This window comes from Artemia sp. Qi Xiang Cuo, chromosome 8, assembly GCF_049724085.1.
Source record: "Artemia sp. Qi Xiang Cuo chromosome 8, ASM4972408v1, whole genome shotgun sequence".
Taxonomy (NCBI): Eukaryota; Metazoa; Arthropoda; class Branchiopoda; order Anostraca; family Artemiidae; genus Artemia; species Artemia sp. Qi Xiang Cuo.
In genome coordinates, this window is record NC_142801.1 from 12,552,433 (window position 1) to 12,580,378 (window position 27,946).

At 35.8% G+C, this 27,946-nt stretch overlaps 2 protein-coding genes across 2 annotated transcripts in view; both read right to left on the bottom strand.

Annotated features, from left to right (window-relative positions):
* The window catches only part of LOC148949172 (uncharacterized), a 163,487-nt gene that overhangs the window by 49,231 nt on the left and 86,310 nt on the right, over window positions 1–27,946 (bottom strand). The window contains exon 7 of the mRNA XM_089093216.1: window positions 15,237–15,385. Within this exon, the coding sequence (XP_088949342.1) occupies window positions 15,237–15,385 (149 nt within the window). The remainder of the gene's footprint in view (window positions 1–15,236; window positions 15,386–27,946) is intronic.
* On the bottom strand, window positions 1,466–3,954 carry LOC148949173 (uncharacterized). The gene is made up of 2 exons (XM_089093528.1): window positions 3,709–3,954; window positions 1,466–1,918 (listed from the first exon to the last, which is right to left on the bottom strand). Exons 1-2 carry the CDS (start codon window positions 3,952–3,954, stop codon window positions 1,466–1,468), a joined length of 699 nt encoding a protein of 232 aa, XP_088949654.1.

Sequence of the window (27,946 nt, forward strand, 5' to 3'; positions counted from 1 at the left end):
GTTTACGATTTTTACTGGCCACTATGTCATCTGGTGATAGGACCATAGGATAGTTTGTATAACGAAGGCGTGAACTTGCACTGGTTGCTGTTTTGACTAGACTGACCAATGCCGAGCGCATGCAGTCTTCACCGTCACTCAACATCTCCACTACCTCCAGCACTTGCATGGTATTATTGGAATCTCGTTGTGCGTGAGCGTAAGAGGTCCCTATGGCCTCATGTATTTTAACACGATTTGAATTTGATGGATTGCAAACGACTGTCAGCTTAGCCTGACAGTCTAAAGCGATCTTATGGCTCTGTAGAAGCGTATTTTGAAAATTTTTAAAACGTAAGATCACTCTATCTCCGCTTACAGTCTCCAAAGCCTCGTATCCATGACGTTTACAGTGTTTCATGTCATGTTTTAAATTTGAACCAGAGCGAAATCTTGAGAGGGATGTTGGACATTAAGAGCAAACACCACCGCGCCCCGTTTTACCCTCACATAGAACCCTACGAATATCCGTAATCGGATTGAAATGGCCAATTGAATCGGAGTCTGTGGGCGGTGTGTTTAGAAGCCACACCCAATATTCTACTGATTCACTTGAAGGAGCCCGCACTGGAAATAATACACCCTTCTTATCGGAACGCTGACCCTCTTCAAATTCTGTTTCATACTGTAGCACCGTGACAACAATCTTTAAATATGCATTAGCCCGCTAAAAAATATCTATTCCTTTTAGTGTCACGGGATATTGACCATTTAAACAATTAAAATCCACTTTGGGGAACTTTGAACCCTCCCTACCATTAACTGCCATTTTGTCCAACTTTTTCCTAGTGGCATCATTGCGCAAAGGTCTGTATGCCGCAATTCAAAACGTATCCTTGAAACACTGCAGCTTCGTATCGAAACAGATTCGTTGTATTCCCCTACACCGCTCTAAATCTTAATGATGTTTTGATTCAATTGCCCTCTCCTCATGCCCACCTCTTACAATAAAATCCTTTTTAAACCTACAAATGTTAACATTTAAACTTTATATAAATAAAACCACAGACCCACTACCCCCCTCGTTATAATTTTCCCACGTACTTTGAATACTCATGCCCCAAGTTAGAAAAACTCCCCAATATTTTCAGCTCTGTGTGCTAAGAGCATTCTTCTTTTTGTTCTATTGTTTTAACTGCATATCAAACGCATTTTCATTTAAAAAAAATATTTTTAGTTCTATTGATGCTTCTGAACTAACCCCCACCCCCCCCACCCCCAGAGGCTCTACAAGACTGAATCGAATCGTCTAATTATCATTCTGTGTAATGGCACAGGGAGCTGGGCGTATATAACACAACCCTCGATAGTAGACAGGGGAAAAGACTTTTTCGCTGGCGACCCAGGTGGTACGAACTTAAGTTGGTTAGATACAAAACAAAATACGATGGTGGACTTGTTATGCATTACTACTACTTATAGAGCGCTAAGAGGTCGGTGCGTGGTTTGTTGGAATATACTTACAGGTAGCACAACCCACAGTCTCATAACTCGGATTGGAGGGATGTTGAATGAGATTCACCCCTACGTTTTTAAATGTGTTTGGGGACAATTGATCGAGCCAGCCGGTATTGTCCTCTGATCTAATTTCGTTATGAGGACCCGGTTCAGATTTACTTGTAACATCATCATCTAAATATTCACGTATGAAACTATCCGCCCACTCTGGGTCCTCAACCATGTCAATATCACAGCTTAAGTCCTCCAGGCTGGCCATTTCCCCAAAAACATCGTTAAGGAAGCCACTTTCCCACTCCATAGTCTCTAGGACCAGTATAGGTTCATCCTTGAACTCTGCTGGTGGTGACAGAATTGATCCTGTAAATATAGTTGCTTCATCACTCAATGGTGTCGCTGGTGGTGGTGCTATATTTTTAATCTGTAGAAAAAAAGTTTTATTTTTTATGTAAATTTTTTTATAGTTAATAAACTTTGTCAATTTCACATAGTCATTGTCACACTACCATCACCATCACCTAAACAATTAAAAGAAGAAGAAAGTTACATTGTCTTATGTATTTAAAAATTTAAAATTAAAATGTTAAAAAATATATTTTTTTTTTTTTTTTTTTTATTAGGGAAAATTTATTCTTTTTCTTATAAAAAACTATTTGTTTTATTACAAAAATTTTTTTTTTTTAAAAAAAATTTCAAAAATTTTGGACAATTAGTTTTTTTTAGCCCCGCTACTATCCTAAGCTCCTGCTGAAGCTAGCTTCAAATCTTGAACTTTGTATCTTTAAAAAGTATAAATGCCACAAAAAGGTATTTTTTCAAAAATAGGGGGCAATTGCTCCTTATATATCAAGTGTCATCAATAATATAATAAGCTACGTGGTAATTGATCTGATTAGTAATAACTTTTTATTTTTTTTAAATTTAAATTGAAAAAAAAAGGTTTTTTTTTTTTTTAATATTTTGACCATTGTCGCTGAGAACAACATGTTACAACATCATAAAAACCGATCAGTAGTACGATCTCGACGAAAATTGAAAATTTTTTAATACATATTTTAAATTTTCTAAAAAAGGTATTTTTTCTATAATAGGGGGGCATTTGCCAACACTACTATCCGAAGCTCCTTATGAGGAGTGGTTAGAAGAATTTACTTTGTATTTTTTTAAAAATATTAATTCAAATTAAAGTTTTATTTTATTTTATAGGGGGGCTATTGCTCATTATATCTCAATTGTCACCACTACTATCCTAATCTCATGCTGAAGCTAGTTTCGAATATTGAACTTTGTATTTTTTAAAAGTATAAACTCCATATGTCGGTGGTTGATGGTGCTACCTTCTCAATAATCCGTATTTTCCTGTGTATTGTGCCAACTGATTTGTTTGAAGTTGACCTGGGCTAAATAAATGCTTGTAAGAGAGAGAAGAACTTTTTTTCTCCATTCATATCAACAATTAAAATGATGGATGGTCCTGTTTTAGAACTCTCCCTCCCCTCCCCCTCTCTCGGGGAGGACTCGTGGGACCCGGGGGCTTCCTTTCGATGTAGGAGGATCGAGACCCTTTCGAGGTCGGGGGATGGGGTCTTGGACTTCACAACACTGTTCAAATAGAACAACCTCAAATTCTTTCTCGAAAACATCTAAGTGTTTCAATGAAATGATCAAAAACGCCTTCACCCAAATAAAGTTTCTTAACATTACCGCGAAGACATATTTGGAAATTATCAAAAAAAACCTTTTTCCCTGTGTAAATTGCTTATTGAAGATATAGATCTTGCTATTTAAAGTCCAATTTGCATACGACCCTACTTAGAATTCATATCGGATTGAAAGGCGATGATAGATCTAATAAGTAAAGCGGATGCATTCAAATGCATTAGGAACGAAAATACCAGTCTAGAATTGCGCGTTAACTTTATAGGATCAATTTTTTTAACTTTCGTTTTTTTAAAATAGTTAGTTTTTTTGTAGAAAATTTTTTTTTCTATTTAAAGATAAGTTTTTTTATGTTTATTTTTAAGGTTTTTTTTTTTGTTATATAAATTCATGATAAGCACTACTTTATATATATATCGCTAATTTGGTTAATGAAAGAAAATTAAATAGCTTAAAAACAAATTTTAAGTTTTTAAAAAGCTATGCCCCTGAGAAAATTTTGTCTTATTTTTTGAAAATAGGGGTAGAAAAAAAAAATATGTATATACTTACAAATTCCGATTGGACCTCTATATCTGAACTCCTTTGTAATACTTGAGGGGGGTTAAGGTCACAATCTTCAGTAGGTTGAGCTGAGGCATTATATAAGGCAGTCCACTCCCTTTTCAAGTTCCGTCCAGCTGATATGGAGCTAACACGGGGGTCAGAGGTCCCTGTCATTAAAATAGTCGCAGGAATTGGCTGGTCTTGTGTAGTTCTAGTAGCGAATTTGATAACTGAAGGTCTTGTATCTTGCATTAGTAAGCCTTCTCTATATCGTGCCCTCTTTTCAGAAGGGGGGGTATTGAATTTGTCCACCTCATTGAAAAAAAAATTCATTTTAGGTTTGGGAAAATAATTCAGTTTATTTTAGGAATTTAAAGTATTGAAAAACATTTTTTTTTTCAATAGAGCTAATCACTTTTTTCAAAAACATCCATAAAAAGTTTAACTTATCATTATAAAAATCAAACATTAAATGCAGACTGGTAAGTAAGTATTTTAAAAAACACCCATAAAAAAAAAAGCCCCCTTAAGCATCAACCTAAAGGAGAATTATTTATATGTTTCAGCTCCAAAAAACAATAGACTTCTAAGTATATAATTACCCTTAGTTCTAGTGTATGGAAAGAATTTCTTCCTTAACTTAATGATAATTTCTTTTTAATAATGAGAAAATTTTTACTCACCAGAAATTGCTTTGAATTATCCATTTTTTCTATGTAATTACAAAAATGTCAGTTGTGTTATGTTCAATAAACTATTCCAAACTGTTGAGGTATCTAATTTGAAACTTGAATATATACAAAAAATAATTAGCTTCTAAAAAAGATCCACCGGTTTTTCCAACACAGATGTAACCTAAAAAAAAAAACCTGTTTATCATGAAATAGAAATTCAGTTAATCGTGACAGAAAAAACTTGAAGCAGAACAGATTATGACCAACCTGTTTGGTATGAGCACGTACGCAAAGTATATACATTCAAGCAAATTCCATACGATATTTCAAATTACTATAGCTTCTATAGAAATGATACCTCTTTGCAAATGACCCTGGTAACCCCAATTCGTTTAAAATATACACACATATCTATGCCTCAGGCGTATATTTGAATGTATATTTTCAACGAATTGGGCGCTTACTACTAGTGTCATTAAATATGATGGTAGCCTTGAGCGGGAAATTACCACACGGATTACATGCGCAGGAAGCGCCTTCAATAAACTAAGAAATGTGTGGAGGAATCCAGCATACTCCCTACAGCTCAAGCTCCGGCTTTTCAATAGTAGCGTCCTCTCCGTACTAATGTACGGCAGCAAATTTTGGGCGTTGACTAAGAAGCTGGAAAAGCGTATCCAGGGTTTTGCGAACATCTGTCTTAGGCGTATCCTTGGTATCCAGTGAACTGATAAGCTCACCAACGCCTCTATCATAGGCAGCACGCTAGCGCTGCCTAAGAACGATGAAAGAACGATGAATTGATAACGATGAATATCAAACAGTTCGTGGTAACGAACTGTAAGTAAGGAGCGACCCGGCTCAATGGTAACCGAAATTGCAGAAAACGGAATTTTGATACCAATAGTTACATTAAAAGAATCAAATTTTAATGCTGATTTCAAATATATAAGTGTTATCAAATTTAATTCTACCTATCAAAAGTTACGCGCCTGAGAAAATATGACTGATTTTCAAAAAAAGAGGAAAAGACCCCCTAAAAGTTATAGAACCATAATGAAAATCACACCATCATATTCAGAGTATCAGAGAATCCAACTGCGGAGGTTTCAAGCTCCTATCTACAAAAATGTGGAATTTTGCATTTTTTGCCAGAAGAAAGATCACGGATGCGTGTTCATTTGTTTGTTTGTTTGTTGGTTTGTTTGTTTTTTTTTCCCAAGGGGTGATCGTATCGACCCAGTGGTCCTAAAATATGGTGGGAGGGCTCATTCGAACGGAAATTAAAAGTTCTACTGCCCTTTTAAAGTGAACAAAAAAATGGAGGGCAACTAGGCCCCCTCCCACGCACATTTTTTTCCAAAAGTTACCCGATCCAAATTTTAAGATAGCCATTTTGTTCATCATGGTCGAAAATATGATGTTAGAGTCTTTTAGGATGACTTAGTTCCCCACAGTCCCCGGGAGGAGGGCTGAAAGCTATGACCTTTACTCAATGTTAACATACAGTATTGGTTGTTGGGGAGTATACAGGCGTTTTCAGGGGGAATTTTTTCTGGTAGTGGGGGGGGGGGGACTGGGTCGGGGTTTATGTGGGAGGATCTCACCATGAAGGAAGTTTTCATGGGAGAAGGGACATTGCTATGAAGGGGGCGCCGGATTTCCCACCATTATTTAAAAAGATCAAAAATTATACATAAAAAAAACAAGTTTTTTAACTGAAAGTAAGGAGCAACATCAAAACATAAAACGACAGAAAACATTACGTATACGATTGGGTTCATCCCCTAGTCAATACCTCGCTCTTTAAGCCAAAGATTATTTAGTACTTTCATAAGAGCTATTTATTCTAATTAACAGCATTTGTGATTAAGGGGTCTTTTTAAAGAATTGGAACAAAATTCGAACTTTAACTTAAAGAGCAAGGTATTGACTAGAGGGCGAACCCTGTAATATACGTATTAAAAATATAAGAATATAGAGGTTCGTTACGTAAGTTAATTCGTAAGTTACGTATATTTATTACTAATAAAAACGTTCGTAAATAAAATTGAACAGGTTTCGAGAAAGCGATTTAATCAAATAAAAGTAAAACTAATATTCAATTTTTTTTTTATTATTCGTGTACGGTGAGCCAAAATCAAAACCTGCATTAAGTCAAAAACGTTCAAAAATTAAATAAAAAAAAAACAAGTTTTTTTAACTGAAAGTAAGGAACGACGTTAAAACTTAAACGAACAAAAATTATTCCGTATATGAAAGGGGCTGTCCCCTCCTCAACGCCTCGCTCTTTACGCTAAAGTTTGATTTTCTCACAACTCTATTTTTTTAACAATGAAAAACTTTAGCGTAAAGAGCGAGGCGTCGAGGAAGGGACAGCCCCTTTCATATACAGAATAATTTTTGTTCGTTTTAAGTTTTAACGTCGTTCCTTACTTTAAGTTAAAAAAACTTGTTTTTTTTATTTAATGATAAGAAAAAACGATGTGGGCACAATGTGCTTTTTTTTTCATACCCGGGCACTTCGTGTCGAAGGAGTTGTCGTAGAAACTTCGAAAAGGGCTCATTGGATTGGAAATTGGAGTGGCTAGTGCCCGTTTTTATAGTCAAAAATGATTGGAGGGTAACTAGCCCCCCCCCCCCACGCCCCTCAATCCCCCAAACACACCCAATAAAAATTTTGAGATAGCCATTTTGCTCAGCGTAGTTATTTCCAGATAGAAAATATGTAATTGAGGAGGACACTCCCCCACAACCCTCGGGGCAAGGGTTTTAAGTTATGCCTTGAATACATATATGAACGGTGTTGGCACGACACACTATTTATTATTTTTTCCTTTAGAGCAGTGCCCTTCACATGAAAAAGTCTGTCAAAGACACTTCAAAAAGGGCTCATTCGATTGGAAATTGAGAGTTCTAGTGCCCTTTTTAATAGTCGAAAGTGGCTGGAGGGCAACTAGCCCCCCCCCCTTGTCCATAATTCCCCGAAACACATCCAATCAACATTTTGAGATAGTCATTTTGTTCAGCGTAGTTGATTTCCAGATAAAAAAAAATATGTTTTTGAGGAGGACACTCCCCCACAACACTCAGGACAAGGGTTTTAAGTTATGCCCTGGGGGCATAGAATGTTTTTATAGAAGGTCTTGTGGTAGAAACTAAAAAACAAGTTCATTCCTTTTGAAATTCGAAGGGATAGTCCTCTTTCAGAGTCAAAAGTGATTGGAAGGCAAATAGCCCTCCCCCCCCAAGCCCAGTCTTCCCCCAAACACATCCAATCAAAATTTTGAGATAACCATTTTGTTCAGCGTAGTTGATTTCCAGATAGAAAATATGTTTTTGAGGAAGACACTCCCCCAGAGCCCTCAAGGCAAGGGTTTTAAGTTATGCTCTGGGGGCAAATAAGGTTTTTATAGAAGGCGTTGTCGTAGAAAGTTCAAAAAAAGGCTCATTCGATTGGAAATTCAAAGGGCTAGTACTCTTTTTAATAGTCAAAAGTGATTGGAGGGTAACTAGCCCCCCCCCCGTCACGCCCATCATTCCCCAAAGCACATCCAATCAAAATTTTGAGATAGCCATTTTGTTCAGCGTAGTTGATTTCCAGATGAAAATATGTTTTTGAGGAGGACACTCCCCCACAGCCCTCAAGTCAAGGGTTTTAAGTTACGCCCTGGGGGCATATAAGGTTTTTAAAGAAGGCGTTGTCGTAGAAACTTCAAAAAAAGCCCATTCGATTGGAAATTCAAAGGGCTAGTGCCCTTTTTAATAGTCATCAGTGATTGGAGGGCAAATAGCCCCCCGCCCCACACCCATCATCCTGCCAAACACATCCAATAAAAATTTTGAGATACCCATTTTGTTCAGCGTAGTTGATTTCCAGTTAGAAAATACACTTTTGAGGATGAAACTCCCCCACAACCCTCAGGGCAAGGGTTATAAGTTATGCCCTGGGGGCATATAAGGTTTTTTATTGAAATCTTTGTCGTAGAAACTTGAAAAAGGGCTCATTCGATTTGAAATTCAAAGGGCTAGTACCCTTTTTAATAGTCAAAACTGATTTGAGGGCAACTGACCCCCCTCTCACGCCCACCATTTCCCCAAACCCATCCAATCAAAATTTTTAGATAATCATTTTATTCAACGTAGTTGAAAATTTTGGAAATTAGGTCTTTAAGGATGACAATTCCTTCCCCCACAGCCCTCAGGGCAAGGATTGTAAGTTATGCCCAGGGGACACAAAGTTTTTATTGAAAGCATTGTCGTAGAAATTTCAAAAGGGCTCATTCAATTGGAAAATGAAAGGGCTAGTGCCTTTTTTAATAGTTGAAAGTGATTGGATTGTTACTAACGCCCCTCTCACGCCCACCATTTTCCAAAACACATCCAATCAAAATTTTAAGATATCCATTTTTTTCAACTTAGTTGAACGTTCTGGAAATTATACCTTTGAGCAGGACACTCCCCCACAGGCTTCAGGGCAAGGGTTATAAGTTATGTCCTGGGGGCACATAAGGCTTTTATTGAAAGCTTTGTCGTAGGAACTTGAAAAAGGGCTTATTCGACTAGAAATTCAAAGGGATAGTGCCCTTTTTAATAGTCGAAAGTGATTTGAGGACAACTAACCCCCCTCTCACGCCCATCTTTTCTCCAAACACATCCAATCAATATTGTAGATAGCCATTTTATTCAACTTGGTTGAAATTTTTGGAAATTAGGTCTTTAAGAATGACAACCCCTCCCCCCCCCACAGCCCTCGGGGCAAGGGTTGTAAGTTATACCCTGGGGCGTATAAGGTTTTCATTGAAAGCGTAAAAACTTCAAAAGGGCTCATTCAATTAGAAATTGAAAGGGCTAGTGCCATTTTTAATAGTTGAAAGTGATTGGAGAGCCACTAACGCACCTCTCACGCCCACCATTTTCCCAAATACGTCCAATTAAAATTTTGAGGTATCCATTTTGTTCAACGTAGTTGAAAGTTCTTGAAATTAGGTCTTTTAGGATGATAACCCCCTCAGAGCCCTCCGTGCAAGGGTTGTAAGTTATTCCCTGGGGGCATATAAAGTTTATATAGAAAATTCTAATAGAAATTTCAAAAAGGGCTCATTTGATTGGAAATTGAAATTGCCCTTTTTAATAGTCGAAAGTGATCGGAGAGTAATTAAACCCCCTTGCACGCCCATCATTTCCCCGAAAAAATAAACCAACAGTTTAAAGATATTTATTTTATTTAGCGTAGTTGAAAGTTCGGGAAAATAGGTATTTTAGGGTGATAAACCCCCAGAGCCCACAGTGCAAAAGATGTAAGTTATGTCCTAGGAGCATATAACGTTTTTTATAGATAAAGTTGTCGTAAAACTTCAAAAGGGACTCATTCAATTTGAAATTGAAAGAGTAGTGCCCTTTGTAATAATCGAAAGTGATTGGAGGGTAACTAACCACCCTCTAACGCCCACCATTCCTCGAAAAACATCAAATCAAAATTTTAAGCTAGCCATTTTGTTCAACGTCGTTGACAGCTCTGGAAATAAGGTCTTTGAGAATGACACCCCACCAGTACTCAGGGCAAGGGTTGTAAGGCAAGGACCTTCAAAAGGGCTCATTTGATTGGAAATTGAAAGGGCTAGGGCCATTTTTAATAGTTGAAAGTGATTGGAGAAAGACTACCGCCCCTCTCACGCCCACCATTTCCCCAAACATATCCAATCAAAATTTTGAGATAACCATGTTGTTTAACGTAGTTGAAAGTTCTGGAAATTCGGTCTTAGAGGATGACAACCACCCTAAGGGACCTTAGGGTAAGGGTTGTAATTTATGCCCTGGGGGCATATAAGGTGTTTATAGAAAGCGTTGTCGTTTCCAAAAGGGCTCATTCGATTGGAAATACAAATAAAATACGAATGAAAATAGAAATGAATGTGCATTGTCAGTTTAATATGCATATACTGAAATCTAGTAATCAAAATGTTTAGTATTATTTTATTTGGTAAAGTTATAAAAGTACAAACATTTATGATTTTTCAGTAAAGTGTAGATTAATTTCTTGTCATGGTAAGGCATAGGGGCTTTGTACCCAACTTATGTTAATTTCTGCTCGTTTTGAGTTTGACTCAGTTAATTATTGAAATTTCTATTCGTTTTGGGTTTCATTTATTTATCGATGCTGATTTGTGGTAGTTTCACGATTGGTAGAATATTTGATTGAATTTTTGCTAATTTTTTGTTTAATGGAGTTCTTTACTTTTCTTTGAAAAACTTATTTTGTGGAATAAGTTTTTTTTAACTAATACGCTAAAAGACAAAGCAGCCGCTCGTGATCGACAGAATTATGACTAACCGATGATGATATTGGGGTCACATGGTGCGGATGGGTGTGGGCCGTCTACCCCACCATGTGTGGTGTTGGGTTCCTTCTGGCATCAGAAGATGTGGTCGACAAAAGACAATACTGGGAAAATGCCTTGAGAAGAATGCTGCGCTTCTGAGATAGTCGCTCGAAGAACTTTGGTCGAAAGCACAGGAGATGTCGTCATGGAGAGGCACCGTTGTCGCCTTATGTGCCAGTCGATGTGGGAAGATCTATTTCTAAGTAAGTAAGTTGAGGAGGGGACAGCCCCTTTCATATACGGAATAATTTATGTTCGTTTTAAGTTTTAATGTCGCTCCTTTCCCTCATAAAACTTTAGGGGAAAGAACTGGAGTTGAGGGGGCGACAGCCCTTATCTTTAACATAATTTCTTTTCTTTTTTCAGTTTTAACGCTGCAGTTTTTCTTACACCAACAAATTACGTGAAGCCACGTCTAGTTTTGAAGAGAATCCTTCGTATAAATTTCTCCAATTAAAGAGGAGTAAAGTGATAAATCCCCCTCTATACTGACCCGAGGGAACTAATTAGGGATCTCAAAACTTAGGTCTTATTTGCCAAAAATGACAAAAACTCTCACTTTGTATAGACTATATCCCTTTCATTGTTTGAAAAAGCCTTTAAATGTTAACTTTCCATTCGAAAATTCTGTCTCCGCATATTTCATGTGCAAAGGAAAGACACCCATAAAATATTCTGAGGTGTGTCATTTTTATTCTACTAAATCCTTGGAGCTTGTATACATTTTTCTCCTTTTTTAGGATTCCAGACATGAAAAGTGGTATAGGAAATTTAAATTTTTTATGAAGCAATTATGGTACAAAGTAGCGGACAAGTTTTCGGGAAAAAACACACAATTTACACGTTTGCGTAATATTCCATCAAAAATACTGTACAAAAGGGATGTATTTTTCAACAATGAATTTGTTCTGTACGAACTACTAAAATATGAAAAATTTTAGGTTTTCAAGAACAGAAAAATGAAACATTGCAAATTCAGAAAGTGAATGAATCTTCCATCACTTTTAAGCACAAATAAATAACGAATGTAGAATTAAGCATGAATTGAGTCAAGAAAAGCAACTGTAGGCATATAGACCCAGTCCGAAAGTTCAGAAGCATAAATCAAACTCTTTACTGTTTGTATTAACTATTTAGGGTTTATGTTCACGGGGCAATTTTTGGTATTTTATTTTCCTCCCCTCCCATGGTTTAGTACAGAGAAAAAGACAATAATTCTGCTATCATACCCTAGCTGAGATTCAAATACGTTTTTTAGATTCAAAATACGTTGAATATTGGTTAAAAATCTTTGAAAAAAAGAACAATTTTGGTATAATTTTGGTATTTTATTTTTCTACTCTCCTATGATTTAGTACATCAAAGAAACAGAATAATTCAAAGAACGACAATAATTTTGCTATCATTCCATAGATAAGATTCAAGAAAAGAAGTTGAATTTTGGTTAAATTTTTTTTAGAAAAGGGCAATTTTTTGTGTTTTATTTTTCTACTCTCCTATGGTTTGGTACATAAAGAAAGTCAACAATTTGTTATCATTCCATAGCTGATATTCAAATACGTTTTTTAGTCTCAAATTAAATAACAAGCTTTTTTCAATTGAAAGTAAGGATCGTTATGTTTCTGATCGTTTGTCATATAATGCAAATAAATCTGGCTGACCCTCCATGAAAAATTCCCTCCCTCACGGGCTAAACCCCTCACTCGTAAAATTCCTTCTGGACAGTCTCATTCCCACTGAAAATCCCTCCTCTCGGGGAAATTGCTAGATGAAATTTCAGCCTGAAAAATTTTCCTTAGCATACTTTCATTTGAAAAAGACTAAGTGCTAATCCTTTTCCGGATGACTAACGAAAACCCCACTTCCGTTAAATTTCCCGAAAATGCAAGTACTCTGCAAATTTTCCCCGAACAATTCCTCCGGAACATCTCCAAATGCAAAATTGAGTAGGCAAAGAGAAATAAGACAGATAAAAAGAATTTCGTACAGGAATTCTGTCAAATCCCCCTAGTCTAAAATTTCCCCTAGGAAGTTCACTCCCGGAAACTTCCATCCACACGGAAAATTATCCCCATGGAAACTAACCCCAAGCACAAAATAACTCCCTGAAAAATGTCTGTATGCTTCTCAATAACAAATATTATACGTAAACAATTGACAAATTCTATAACTTAAGGACTTATCCCCAGGGGCGGGGGGGGGGGCTTGTCTCCAAAGGGGTAGTTTTGGGACTTTTCAACTATTTTGAACAAAATGGCTATCTCAAAATTTAGATCGGACGATTTTGGAGAAAAAAAGGGCGTGGAAGGGGGGGGCTAGTTGCTCCCTAATCTTTTTGGTCACTTAAAAGGGGCACTAGAACTTTTAATTTCCGCTCGAAGGAGTCCTTTCCCGATGTTCTAGGACTATTAGTTCGATGCAATCGCTCCCGGAAAAAAAAACAAATGAACAAGCATCCGCGATGCTTCTTCTGACAAAAAAAATACAGAATTCCATGTTTTTCCAGATAGGAGCTTGAAACCTCTACAGTAAGGTTTTCTGATACACTGAATCTGGTGGTGTAATTTTCATTAAAATTTTTCTACTTTTAGGGGATTTTCCTCACTTTTTTGAAAATTAGGCACATTTTCTCAGGCTCGTAGCGTTTTATTAGTAACACTAAGCTTAATGAATCTTATATATTTGAAATAATCAGAATAAGCCAATTATTTTGACGTATTTATTGATATCAAAATTCCAATTTTTAGAGTTTCGGTTGCTATTGCACTGTGTCACCCCTTCTTTACAGTTCGTTACTACGAACAGTTTGATAAGTTGAATATTGGTTAAAAATTTATAAAAAAGGGCAGTTTTTGGTATTTTATTTTTTTTACTCTCATACGGTTTAGTACATCAAAGAAAGTCAATAATTTTACTATCATTCCATAGCTGAGATTCAACTACGTTTTTTAGAATTGAAGATACTTTGAATATTGGCTAAAAATGTTTGAAAAAGGGGCAATTTTCTTTTCTTTTTTTAGCAAATTTAGATCCATCTCCAAGAAAAAGTCTATGTAATATCACGATTCTGGCTAAATAAATGGATATATCTGAGACTAATTAATCATATTATATAAGTATCTTGGGTACCTGTTAATTACACGAAACACGCTTAAGAATTACGCTTAGGTTAGATATCAGAAAACTGTTTTCATAGCAACAAAGGCAAGTGACGGGTGACAGAATGCATTGGACTTGTATAATTTGGGCTACATATTTGCACAATGGGGCGAGGGGGGTTAGTTTAGGCTAGGTTATGTTAGGTCAGGGGCACATGTAGGCCTACCTTAAAGTTTACGATTTTCTATTACAAAAATTAGGTATTGAAAATAAAGTATAGAGTATACTTACTTAACATATAACTTAATTAGTAAAACATCAAATTAAATTAATTAGTAAAACACACCAGTCATCATATGTAAAGATTAAATGAAGGATAAATGCAAGACTATATTAGAAGACGCTAAATTCAGATTAGACTACATTAGATTAATTTATAATTACAATTATTATAATAAGTTGTCGCCTATGAGAAAACGTAAAATGTATCAAACCAGCCCTCATAACACCCACATAGTCTTAAAATGAAAAATACCTAAAAAAAACAGATAAAATGAACCTAGTATACATTAGCTTCCACAGTTAAATGACACAAGCTGAATTCCTTACTTTTAGTTGAAAATTTTACCTGACCAGTACACAATTTTAAGATCCACCTGCAATAAGGGGTAGAATAAATCCCCGGTAAGATTTAAGAGAAAAAGCAAAGCGTATCATATTTAGTTGTATGTTGCAATGAAAGGAGATGCTAATATTTTAAAGGTACTTGAGCAGCTACTGAAGGAACAAATTATAACTCAGTTTATGAATTCAATTGGTTCCAGCCTTTAGGGGTTTTCATAGATTTAAATATGTCAAAACATGGACTTGATCGACTTAAAATAATTAACATTCTGGCGGTGCTTTCACATTACGCTGTAGAACCTTTCACATTTGCCAAATTTATGACTGTATCTTTGTTATACAATCTTATGGAGCAAGTTTCGTCCGTAACATTGTCAGTACCAAGCAGACTGGAGCTATACACATAGCTATACGTTACGTAAGCTTATGTTGCGTTATGCAACATGCGTCAACATAGTAGTAATGAAATGGAATTTCTGGAGAAGCAATCAATAAATTTTGAAAATAAACTTCTGAAAGAATTTCATGCTCGATCAGAGCTTGAATCCCCGTTGTTAAATTAAATTTCAGTTTTCGAATAATTTGATTATGATGATTGTGATGATTTTAGCAATTCTATGGATTTTCAACTTAATCTATGGTGAAAGGACTTGTTTAAGTGTGAAAGTTTATGCTTAACGTAACATAACCTAACCACTTAGCATAGCAAATTACTCACATATTGTGGAAGCACTTATATACGGTATTAACTTACTTGAGTGACGTCCCGTAAACTTTGTTCTCTGGCTTCATGCAAGTCAACAATTATTCTATTTGGGTATGTAACGCCTAATGTGATTCCATATCGACGTAAAATGGACGGAGGACATTTCCAAGGCCGGTGTATAAATTCGTCAGGCAGATCTGCAATATGAATGTATTCAAACGAAAACGGATGAAAGACTAAATAATAGTTCATTTTATTGGCAGCAATCAAACTCTTTTAAAGTTCCTGTTCTTCTCGACTATATTTTTTCTTTCTTGGTTAATTATTCTTTATTCCATTCTATTCTTAAGTTCATTTCAACCTACTTCGTCAATAAGTCTATCGGTGACAAACATACAAAAAGGATAAAAACATGCATTAGGAGTGAATGGTAAAACAATCTTTATAGACCTCAATTTTGCATTACAAAATCTCAAATGGAAAAAAGCTTCTGGCATGGTTGTATATGTTATACAGCGAAACAAAAACTTGGCATTCCTTGAAAAGTTATATGCTTAATTTTGCAAAAAATTGAAATTAGTAGAAAGTTTGTTGTCGAAAATAAAACGCTTCAATCCAGAAATGATTCTTGATTCAAAAATAAAATATCACACCCATTTTCTCCTGAATGGTCACATTTGTCTCCACTTTCGAGTGATCTCTTCCAACAAACGAAAAAAAACGGATATATTCCACATGAAGTTCTTTTTTAGGAGAGACAAAACTAAAATCAACCCTCTAAATTGGGGGGGGGATGCAACAATATCATTTGGTAATAAGTGACCTGGAAAGGGATTTGCAACAACATCAGCAAAATCTATTTCAGCTTCTGAGGATTATTAAGACCAGAGTCATGGCTAACTCTTCATGGAGTAGGCGAGGTTTCCCAAAAAAGATTTTAGGATTTAAAGGTCAATAGCAGCTGCTGACAACTTTTAACTTTTCTGATGAAATTTGTCGGAGCTAAAAGCAAAACCTACACAGTTCTAGATAGGGCCTTATTTAAAGGGAGACAATGTATTCAAATAATTAAAATGTTTTTGAAAACAGATAAAGAGACATCAACAAATCGAAAATTTGTATGTAAATTAACTTAGCATTATATATATATATATTATATATATATATATAGAACCGAGGGCCCCGGCACGCTTCTATATACGGATTCTCATTGTCGCTTGTCTTCTAACCGGAGACCATTTGAGACAATTTGCTGTCTTTTCAAACTGCAGGATTTTCAATGATATTTGATTATAAAAACAAGTCCGATTTCTAACAACGATATCTACTAAGCTTCAAACTTTTTGTTTTCTTTATTAAGGTTTTAAATTATCTTAATATCTTGTTAAAAATATATACAAATATTTCTGTAATTACCAGCCACCGGGCCCCGGCACTCGGCCGCAGCAGGCTCCTTTATATGGATTCTCATCGTCGCTTGTCTTCTAACCGCAGATAATTTGATGTCGTTTCATACTGCAGTCTTTTCAAAGATATTTGATTATTAAATTAAGCCCGATTTCTAAAATGATATCTACTAAGCTTCAAACTTTTGATTTTCTTTTTTAAGGTTTTTGAATTGTTGTGATGGTATCTTTTCAAAAATATTTGATTATTTAAGGAAATCCAATTTCTAACAACGATTTCTACTAAGCTTCAAAATTTCTTTTTTTTCAAGGTTTTTGAATTTTTATAATCCTTTATTAAAATATATACAAATATTTTTGCAATTACCAGTTTTTTCTCTTTACGCAATTTAATGTCTTGCCATACTGAAGCCCGTTCAAAGACATTTGATTATTGTGGTAAAGTGGTTTTATGGTAATAAAGGTGAGGTTGTTGTAGATACCTTTATTTCTCCCTGTATGGGGGAGATAAACTTTGGCCCTAAGGTAATTAAACTTTGGTAGCGTGCCTTAGGCTATGACATGACTAATGAGGCGTACCAGCTGGGAATCTTCGAGGGACTTAATTTAGATTGTAGAGGGGTTGGCTATTATTGGGTGTATGTACGGGGGTCGCCACTTATTGATGCAAAAATGGCGCAAAAAGGTTGCTATGCCACTTACTCGAAGGGGAGAACCTCTTGTCGGCCCAAATGTTAGTCGGATTCCCGCTCTTACCCCAACGGTTCCGTAAATAACGGATTTACTGATAGAACCTTTTCTGGCTCCCACCAATGTTCGTGGCGTTTAGCCGCTGGCAGTAATACCGGTAGGCCACAACGCCACTGGCGTGGTAATATACGGGTGTCACCACTTATTGTAGGGGAAAGCCCCGACCCCAAATTATAATGTGATTCCCGCGTCTACCACACCGGTTCTGCAAATATCGGGTTTGATAGTACCCGATTTACAGTATACCCTGTCCCAGGGTATGATAATACGATGGAGTGGTCAAATGGCCACTTTCTAAAGTCAAATGTACCCGCCTTGGGTTACGGCTAGAAAATATCTAACTCTCTCCCTTGAGATAACAAACCCCCCGGTCAATATAAAACTGATGGTACCTCATAGCTCTAATCCTAACCTGCCTGGATTACGAAACTAGTACACAGTTTGTAGAGAATAACTTACTTGTATTCTTCCAAAAGGGTCACAATAATCCCAAAAAAATATGTCTCCCGGAACGGGGTCTAACGCAGAATAAAACAAAAAAATTTTTTTTACACCACTGTTCATATGGGTGGACCGTCACTTGGCCCAGCCAATCAGCTACATCCCCATTCAAACCCAGTTCTACCTCTTAGATTTATCTTTCAGTGACTCCCAAACCAGGAAGTACAAAAATAAACTTGGTTCAAAGCTTACTTATTGCGACACGTCTAACTTAGCAACGAGAATTTAACCTATCTTTTGAAATTATACTATAAGCAAATGTAATTAAGAAAACGAAAAAGTGGTCATTTATCTGAAAGGAAAAGAAACAGGGGTGGAACCCCAACAGCTATAATACAACACTTTTATTCAGCTAACATACACTAGAACAGGGATTGATAATAGGTATATGCTCTGCTGGGACTGGTTGTCCCAGTGAGACCACAAGTGTCATAAATCTATAATAATATATAATACAATAGGATACTTAGACACTTACAATAATCTGACAATATTCCAAGGTATTTATAAATCAACGGACCAGAAGTCAGTCCGGCATAAGATTAGTATCTCTCTGCCCCTTCCCATAAAATGTATCTTTTATAAATTTCCTAAACCACACCTTATCGGGACCCACTGACGCACATAGCTAGGAAGTTGTAATTTCTCAATTTCCTATTAAGCATACACCTGCCAGGATGTATTCCTTATCTTAATAAAAAAAATGGTATTTCTAAACTCTTGTATTTGCGTCTTAATATTTTACTAAATTCCAAATTGACTTAATTAGAAAGCGTCACCACAGTACTCCCTATTTTGAGAAGAGTTGCCCTCAACTCTCAATATTTTATATTTTAAAACAATTTTGTACATAGTTCTTATTTTGTCATCTTTGGGTTATTCTCTGCATATACCCTCAATGGGTTTCTTTAGGGTCATGTTTATGGCCAAATATATGCCATGTCCTTTCTTCCAAGGATATCAATTTTTGGAATTTATCCTTGTGTCACTTTTTTTTTTTGTCTTTAAAACTGTAAAAATGTCTTTTCACCCTCATCCTTATATGCATCTTCTGTTTTAGTTTGACCCCCAGTGGCTTAAGCATTATATTAGTGGTTCTGCTTAAATTAGATTTCAAGTTATATTAGAAACTATTTGATTAATTGAGTTTAAATTTAATTCCCATTAATAATTTAATTTATCTGGGTGATGTGGTTGATTTACCGTTTATTTTCCGGGGTTAGAAATGCCTAGGATAAATTATCAATTCAATTATTCAATTCAATTTATTCAAATAAAAATGAAACACAATACCAATAATAATAAGGACCCTGGTTCGCTATCCTGGTAACAACAAAAAATTGAAAATGAAGAAGAGAGAGAAAAAAAAGAAAGAGAAAATACGGGTAAATTAAAGCAAATTGATTAAAAATTTAGAAAATTATAATATTAAAGTTTAGTAACATGGTTATACAGCGTGCGAAAACTTGTGGATAGCTCGATACTGGAGGGTATTATATTCAATTGAAGTATAGATTTATAAATGGGGGATCGCTGGGCGGAACTAGAGACACACTTGGGGACAATAAAGGAACGGTTGGATGAACGGACACATAGGCCTTCAGAATTATTACAATTAAAATAAGAAAATAATTGGGGAGGAAGATTTTCATGGTAAGCTGAAGATGCAAGGGATAGTTTTAATTCTACGATGATTTTCTAATAGGGAATAATTCCAAAATGGGAGTTCAAGTCTTTGGTAAGCCATAGTTGAAGCAGTCGAAATACTGCTTTGACGGCATGGTTTTGGGTAGATTTTCATTTGTTAGTAACTGAAGGATAAGTGTTGCCCCAAACAGATCCGCAGTATGATTTATATGGGTAAATAAAAGAGTAATAAAGGGTGACAAGGATATCAGGAGGAAGAAAATTATTCACATGATTAATCATACTTACCTGTTGCAAGATTATTGCTCTGATGTAGGAAACATGTGTTGCAAATGATAGGGAGGAGTCTATGTGGACACCAAGAAACTTGGCAACTTCGACCTGCAGGAGGAGATTGGTGGAATATTTTAGGCCAAGTGCTTGCTGAGCTCCATTTTTTTCTAAGGGGTTCGAAATAATACAACCTGACTTTTCTTGCTGTTAATGATCATGCAGTTAACGAGACACCACTCATGTACTCTATTCAGAAGGATTTGAGCAGAGGTGACGACGGATGATAAATTAGGGACGGTGATGAAAAAGTTGCTATCGTCAGCAAAAAGTACTGGGTGCACTGATGGACCCAGGTCCGTAACTAAACCCCGGCGCCGCGCCGATGAGGGAAGACCGGCGGCGGCGGGGCCAAAAACAGCGCGCCGCGCCGCCGGTATGATGCCGGTGGCGCTCCGCCGGTAAGTTATCGGTGGCACGCCACCGGCGCGATCACTGTTGACAGCAAACATTAATGTTTTCATCAGTCTTTCTCAAATAACAGCTTAAATTTACAACAGATTCGACCCTATTCATGAATTCAAAACTTCACAAGTCGCTGGCTGGAAACTGGTCTTCTTTGTTATTCATCAACAGAAGTAGAAATCTGGTAGAAACGCAATGGCTGTGGCGTTTCAGAACCCTTGCATAATAGTTGAAGTATTTATTAGCTATGTATTCTTAACATAAATAACTATCAAAATTAGTAGTTTTTTCATCGAGCTTTAGGTCTACTGCATACAAAACTTCAAATACCTTATCACAAAATTCGTCAGTTATCTGGGTAAAAACTTTGAATATAAGTTTGAACTTAGAAGCTTAATTTTTTCATAATGCCCTTTGCCAATATCTGCTTTGTCACCTTTAAAACAGTTGAAATGGGCGACTTTGATATTGATCGCTTTTTGCTCTTTAAGATTCCTAAAAATCTTCCTTGTATTAAAAACGAGTTTTAATAACAATTTAAAAAAAATACATCAAGTATAACTCATGAAAATCTTGTTAATTTTTAAATTATCATAGGGGTTGGACAAATATATTGTACGGAGTATTTTTGCTTGGCTTCTTCCTTCTTTAATTTACATGTGTTGATTCATATTTCAAAACATTATCAAACTGTCGAAATATACCGTACATAAAACAATATTTACAATACACAAAAGAACATACAATTACAAGCAGAAATATATGTAAAACACAAAAAACGCATCAACCTGTCCTACCCATTTTTTCCACTATCATTTATAATCATTTTGAATAGGAAAACTTAAAATTTCACCTTATAAAATAATCAAGCATCAGTTCCAATTGACGAAATGTGGATGACCCACCTCAGTACTGGAAGGAAACTGGAAGTTAATTTCCAATCAATGTGCCAGTCTCAATCAATTAGCTTGGTCGAACTTAAATGAGTTTATATAATAAGATATCAGAAAATTGAACAGCTTTTCGGAGAGCATACATAGCAATTCAACGTAATCTTGTGTGATTCGAATATGTTTCTCAATTATAATTAAACTAAAATGAAAACATTATGACGTTAGAAACTTTTAATTAAGACAGTGAACGTTCAGAAATTTTCCTTAGGGGTATTCTCATTGAATTTCCTTTCTTTTAAGATCGTGGCAACACATGACGGGTAAGCTGGTATACTAATGAAAGTCAAAATATTAGTATGTGTAAAAAAAAGGTATATTTCAAAATAGTGTGGAGCGACAAAAAATCTAGGGGTCAACTGGTCGGAAAAAATTCCTTCAGTCAAACTTAGAAGTGTATTCTAACTGCGGGATGTGGCTATAATTGTCATGAATAAAAATCAACTTATCCACTTTGTGTGGACTGAGGCTGCTTTCAATAAGAAAATTCAAGATATTATTATTTGAATATAATAATTCCCTACCTCCCCCCCCCGCTGGACACCATCTTAATATGATAACGTCTCTGCTTTAAATTAAAAAAATAACTTTTTGGCATCCCTGCTTTCAATAAAAAAAAAAAAAAAATCAAAGTACTATCACTTAAATATAATAGCTCCCTATGCCCCCACCTCTGGGTACCATCTTGATAGGATGCCGTCTCTACTTTAAATTAAAAAAAATAGCTTTTTGGCATCCCTGCTTTCAATAAAAAAAAAAATCAAGGTACTATCACTTAAATATAATAACTCCCTATCCTCCACCCCTCTGGAAACCATCATCTTGATAGGATACCGTCTCTGCTTTAAATAAAAAAAAATAATTAACTTACTGGCATCCCTGCTTTAAAAAAAAATTGAGGTATTATCATTTAAATATGATAGCTCCCCCCCCCCCCTCTGTATACAACCTTGAGAGGATGCTGTCTCTGCTTTAAATTTAAAAAAAAATAACTTTTTTGCATCCCTGCTTTTATTAAAAAAAATTCGCGATATTATCATTTAAATGTAATACCTCCCTACCCCCCCTCTGGATACCACCTTGCTAGGATACCGTCTTAGCTTTACATTAAAAAAAATAATTTATTAAATAATTAACTAGGTCACTATATGGTTGAAACAAACACGCGAAATAACGTTAAACAGCTTAGTGTTCCTTGAAAAAAAATTGAGGGTATGAGTAAAGGGGTACAAAGACAACAACAAAAAAGGCGAAATTATTCAGATATACCTCAAACTATTGGAAAACTGAGTCATAGATTCGCCGTGGCATTCAATAAGATCCAAACAATCTAACTAAAAGGGAGCACACACAAAAGCCAAATTAGGCCAGTAGCCTATGAGAAATCGCAAAATACCCAAGACAATGAACAAGTCCCAATGGGGGCCCGGGGTCTATCAAAATATTTCAATGGTTTCCCAGGGAATTTGATAGTATTTTCTTCCATCTCCGCTTTAAATGAAAAAAAAAATAAATATATTTTTGGCATCCCTGCTTTCAATATAAAAAATGAGGTATTATAATTTAAAAATGATTGCCCCCCCCCCCCCCCCCCCTATAGGCAATAATTTAAAATTTTTTTATGAATCATATTTTTGGGGTAACTTTCGTTTCAATCTTTAATTCCCCAACCTTGTACGTAGCTTAGCCTGTAGCTAAATTTTGTCTCAATAGAAGGTTTTTTTTTGGGGGGGGGGGGGGAAGGGGGGTAATATATTTTTAAGACGGAAGATTGTGTTTTCTTTAATCTATCAGGCGTTCAACAATTGAGTATTAAACTTGAAGAAAATCTTATCTAAAAACAGCAAAAGAAAAAAAAATTCTGCAAACTTACAATTCAGCTGCAGAAATGATCTTTCTGCTATCGATTTAAAAATCATACTGTAGTGAATGTTGCGTTCTATAATTCTATTCAACTTGAAAATAAAATTCTTGACTAAAAATGATGTAAGTAATTGCAATTGGGAAATTGGATTCAAAATGATTTAAACTAATTTCAAAAAGACGATACTTTTTTGTCAACATATGAAGACCTATGTATATTGCAGCATTTACAATGCAATTGCACATTTTATCTGTCTGGTTTTTATGCAAAGTAACAAGAGACGAAAATTGACGAACCAGAGAGTAGTGAAGAATTACGGTATGCAAAGTAATATTTGGCAGGGAAAGTCACTGGTGATAAATGGCTAGGGGTGGCACCGTGATGGCGTGATTTTCGGGGATTCGGTGAACCAAATTTTTTTTTCGGGGTGACGCATAGATTTTCGGGGACATACTCGAAAATTCGGGGAAAGTGCAAGCCCTGCTTGATTTCTAATCAGGAAAATCAAAATACTAAACCACACGAGAAGGAAAAGCTCCGACTTTGCGGTTGACGCAATAAAGAATTGCCGCAAAATTAATTTAATGTCGACCGAACGCCGCCACCTTTGCCGGCGGTGGCGCGCCTGCGGCGCGCCGATACGTCGGCGGCGTTCGACCAGGCCTCTTGTCGGCAGCGTTCGGTCGATCCGCCGGCGCGGCGCCGGGGTCTATCCGTAACCAAATCATTAATATAAAGGAGAAAAAGTATTGGACCAAGAACAGAGCCCTGTGGGATGCCCCTCCGGACAGGTAGGGGATGCGAGGTCATGCCACCCAGACTCACACTCTGTACTCTACCAGAGAGATAAGAGCCGAACGATGAGAAAGGAATTTCACGAATCCCTATGTTCTTGAGTTTACTTAATAAAACAATGTGGTCAACCATGTCAAAGGCCTTAAAAAAAATCCAGAAATAAGCCCAAAACATTATTTTTAACGTCAAGTTAGGAACGTATAAGCTGTGTGGCGTCGATTAGTGCATGAGCAGTTGAAAATTTGGAAGGGAAGCCATATTGATGAGAAGAAATCAACGAATCTGAAGGATGGATCCTAAATAAAAAGGGAGACAGACATTGGAAGACATTTCTATCGAGTACTTTGGATATAACTAGGAGAAGTGAGATTGGACGATAATTACTTATCTCGGACAGATCGTCTTTTTTATGAATCGGCATAACAATTGCTTATTTAAATATTTCTGAAAAGACTCCATTGATCATAGACAGGTTTGCTATGTGCACAATGGGTTCACAAACATAGGAAGATGCGATCCTAAGGAGCTTATTACTTATGCCAAAGAAGTCAGGTGTACTACTATTAGAGAGAGATTTGATAACTTGAAGCACCTCTTTACTATCAGTTGGAGAGAAAAACATGGATCTGGGATTTTTGCTAGGGTGTACTGACTGGGAAGGGGAACAGGAGTTAGCATTTGGAATATTGGTGAAATAATTATTAAAAGCATACGGTACTGAAATTGGGTCAACTAATCTGCCACTGATGTCCTTAAGGTTAATAGTTATAGATCTTGAATTCCTTTTTTTTAAGAATTTAATTTATTGTGAACCAAATTTTTTGCAAGTTCCCTTTGCAGTGAGAGATTTTTGAATAATAATGATTTTTTTTGCTTCCCGGACGAGTTTGGTATTTAAGTTTTTTGGTAATTAACGGCCTTTGTGATTAAGCGGTCATTTTTAAAGAATTGGAACAAAATTCGAACTTTCGCTTAAAGAGCAAGGTATTGACTAGGGGGCGAACCCCCTAATAAACGTATTAAAAATATATGAATATAGAAGTTCGTTACGTAAGTTAATTCGTAAGTTACGTATATTTATTACTAATAAAAACGTTCGTAATTAAAATTAAACAAGTTTCGAGAAAGCCATAACTAAATAAAAGTCAATTAATATGAAAATTTTGTTTTAATTATTCATGTACGGTGAGCCAAGATCAAAACCTGCATTTATTCAAAAACGTTCAAAAATTAAATAAAAAAAACAAGTTTTTTAAACTGAAAGTAAGGAGCGACCTTAAAACTTAAAACGAACAGAAATTATTCCGTATATGAAAGGGACTGTCCCCTCCTCAACGCCTCGCTCTTTACGCTAAAGTTTGACTCTGTCTCACAACTTTATTTTCTAAAACAATAAAAAACTTTAGCGTAAAGAGCGAGGCGTTGAGGAGGGGACAGTCCCTTTCATATACGGAATAATTTCTGTTCGTTTTAAGTTTTAATGTCGCTCCTTACTTTCAGTTTAAAAAACATGTTTTTTTTATTTAATAATTAGTTAGGTCATTAACGCTACTGGTTTTGCAAGCTAACTTATATAGATCATTTTTACGGTATGAAGAGATTATCAGGCTACTCGAAATCCAGGGGCGTATATGGGTAGTTTTTCGGTTTGGTTTACGAACTGGAAAGGTTTAACTGATAAGATCACTCAGTCCCTGTGTAAAACCATTTGTGGCTGAATTAATATCCTGAGAATCCAAAACCTTGGACCAGCCAAAGGATTTCAAACGATCCGTGAACCGGTTTATATTCCCAATATTATATATCCTATTAGACGCAGGGGTATTAGTTCTAGAGGGTTGAGTATATGGTAGGGAGGGCAGGGAGAGATAGATTGAAAAGTGTTCTGATAGGTCAGAGAATATTATTTTGGAGGACAGGTGGTTTCCCAGGGAAGTGGATACAAAAATGTTATCAATTACAGTAGCGGTAGACTTCATAGGATCAACTCTAGTTGGAAACAGGATTGTTGGAAGAAAACTACTTGAGGTAAATTTGTCAAAGAAGGTATCAGAATCATTATTATTGCTAACATTTAGTAAATTACAATTGAAGTCCCCAAAAACTATCGCCTTCTTTTGTGGTAAATTAATAAAACTAGAAAAGTCATCAAACAGATTACAAAAGATAGGTGTCGGAAATGAGGGTGGCTTATAAAACAATGAAAAAATAAAAGAATTGTCGTCATTGTGGTCAGAGTTTCATTATTTGCTTGATTTGAATACTGAAATTCTCCTTCAGCCGACGAATTATCATTGGTGGTAATTTTTGACTGGGATGGAAAGTTTGCCATTTTTTTCTTAGATTTCTTGCCTTTGACTAGGGCAGTGGCACCGATTAGATTTGCAGTTGAGTCAACAGGCTTAACTAGCTTCGATGTGGAATCCATGTCCTTTTTGATGGAATATAGTTGAGCTATTGCTGTTTGTAAGATCTCATCACCTAATATTTTTCTAACAATAATTTCTACTATGTTCAAACTTTTAGTTTTCTTTTTTAAGGTTTTTTAATAGTTGTAATCCCTTGTGAAAATATATTATTTTGGCAATTACTAGTTTTTGCTCTTTACGCAATATAATGTATTTTCACAATGCAGTATATTCAAAAATATTGATTATTACAGTAGATCCGATTTCTAACACCGGTTTCTACTAAGATTCAAACTTTTGGTTTTCTGTATTAAGGTTTTCGCATCCCTTGTCAAAATATAAGAAAATATTTTCGCAATTAACTTTTTTTTTTTACATATTCAGGTTATCGTGGCCTCACGACTATTTGCAGAAAATTTCAAGTTCCTAGCTTGAACGGTCTAGCTCAAATTCTCTGAACAAACTGACATACAGGCGCTTAAATCACGGTTGAAGCAATGGCTTGATTGAAAATTTCTTTTAGTCCTTCACGGTTCACGGCGCATTTGTATTTTGTATTTCATTTGCACCCTTTGCCATTAAAACGAAAGAAAACCGGGCTAACTATACCAAACAGCAAGGCAATCCATTTCGCAATGTTTCCAAAATTGTTTGGAATAAATTAGCAATGATATCACAAGCACAAGTGCCAACTACGGGAAGATCAGAAATTATCCCGTAGATAATATAGGTAGCCATACATAAGACACATTGATTCAATTTCCAAGCCAGGATTCAACTTCCAGAGAGATCAACCCATTTCATAAGGAGAAAGGAAGGCCTGCCTCCTTCTCGCCTTTCCATGGCCAAGTCATTTTAAGACACTCCCTGGTTTGACTAAGCCACAAATACCTCTACAAAAAATAGATATCGTTTAAAAGAATGCTTTAGTGTTTATCGTAAGTGCAACAATAAGGAATCCCAGCCGCCCGGGAAAATATTTACCAAAAATATTTTCAAAAAAGTTTTGAAAAAATTGTCAAAAAGTTTGACAAAAAAGCTTTGAAAAAATTCTTTTTTAACTATTAGGAAAGCCAGAAATTAGTTACTGGTTTCGGTACACGTGGCCCCGAAAATGGAAACACAATCACGAGCTGTCAAGTACAGAACACTTAGGCGGTGTTTTCAATAGCAAAAGCTATTATAGTTTGTGAAAATTTTCACAATGAAATACAAGAAACAGACTCAGCTAATAGGTCAACTCACTTTCACTGTGATCGATTGAAAAAAAATTTGCCAAAATATGTTAAAAATCTCAAACGTAAAGGATGATATTAGAAACTAAGAAAATTAGAAAGGGTGATATTAGAAATTAAGAAAAGTCATATAAAAAGTCGAACTTGAACTGAACAGAATTTAAAATGAACAATTAAGTCAAGTAAAAAATAAAAGATAATCACTACGAATAATTAAATGAATCCAACAAACAAACAGAAATTAGAAAGAAATATTCAACTGAAACTTCAAAGGAAACTACACTGGTATCTCCAAATCGATATTTGGAGATAACAATTCTATTGATCGTAGATGAAGGTTTAGGAAATTATGTCTGTAAGGAAGATACCCCTTCCTCCCTCCCCTCCTACAGCTCTTAGAGAAAGGGTTGTAAGTTATGCCCTTAAGGCATAAAAGGTTCTTGTAAAAGGGGTGATCGTATATGCTT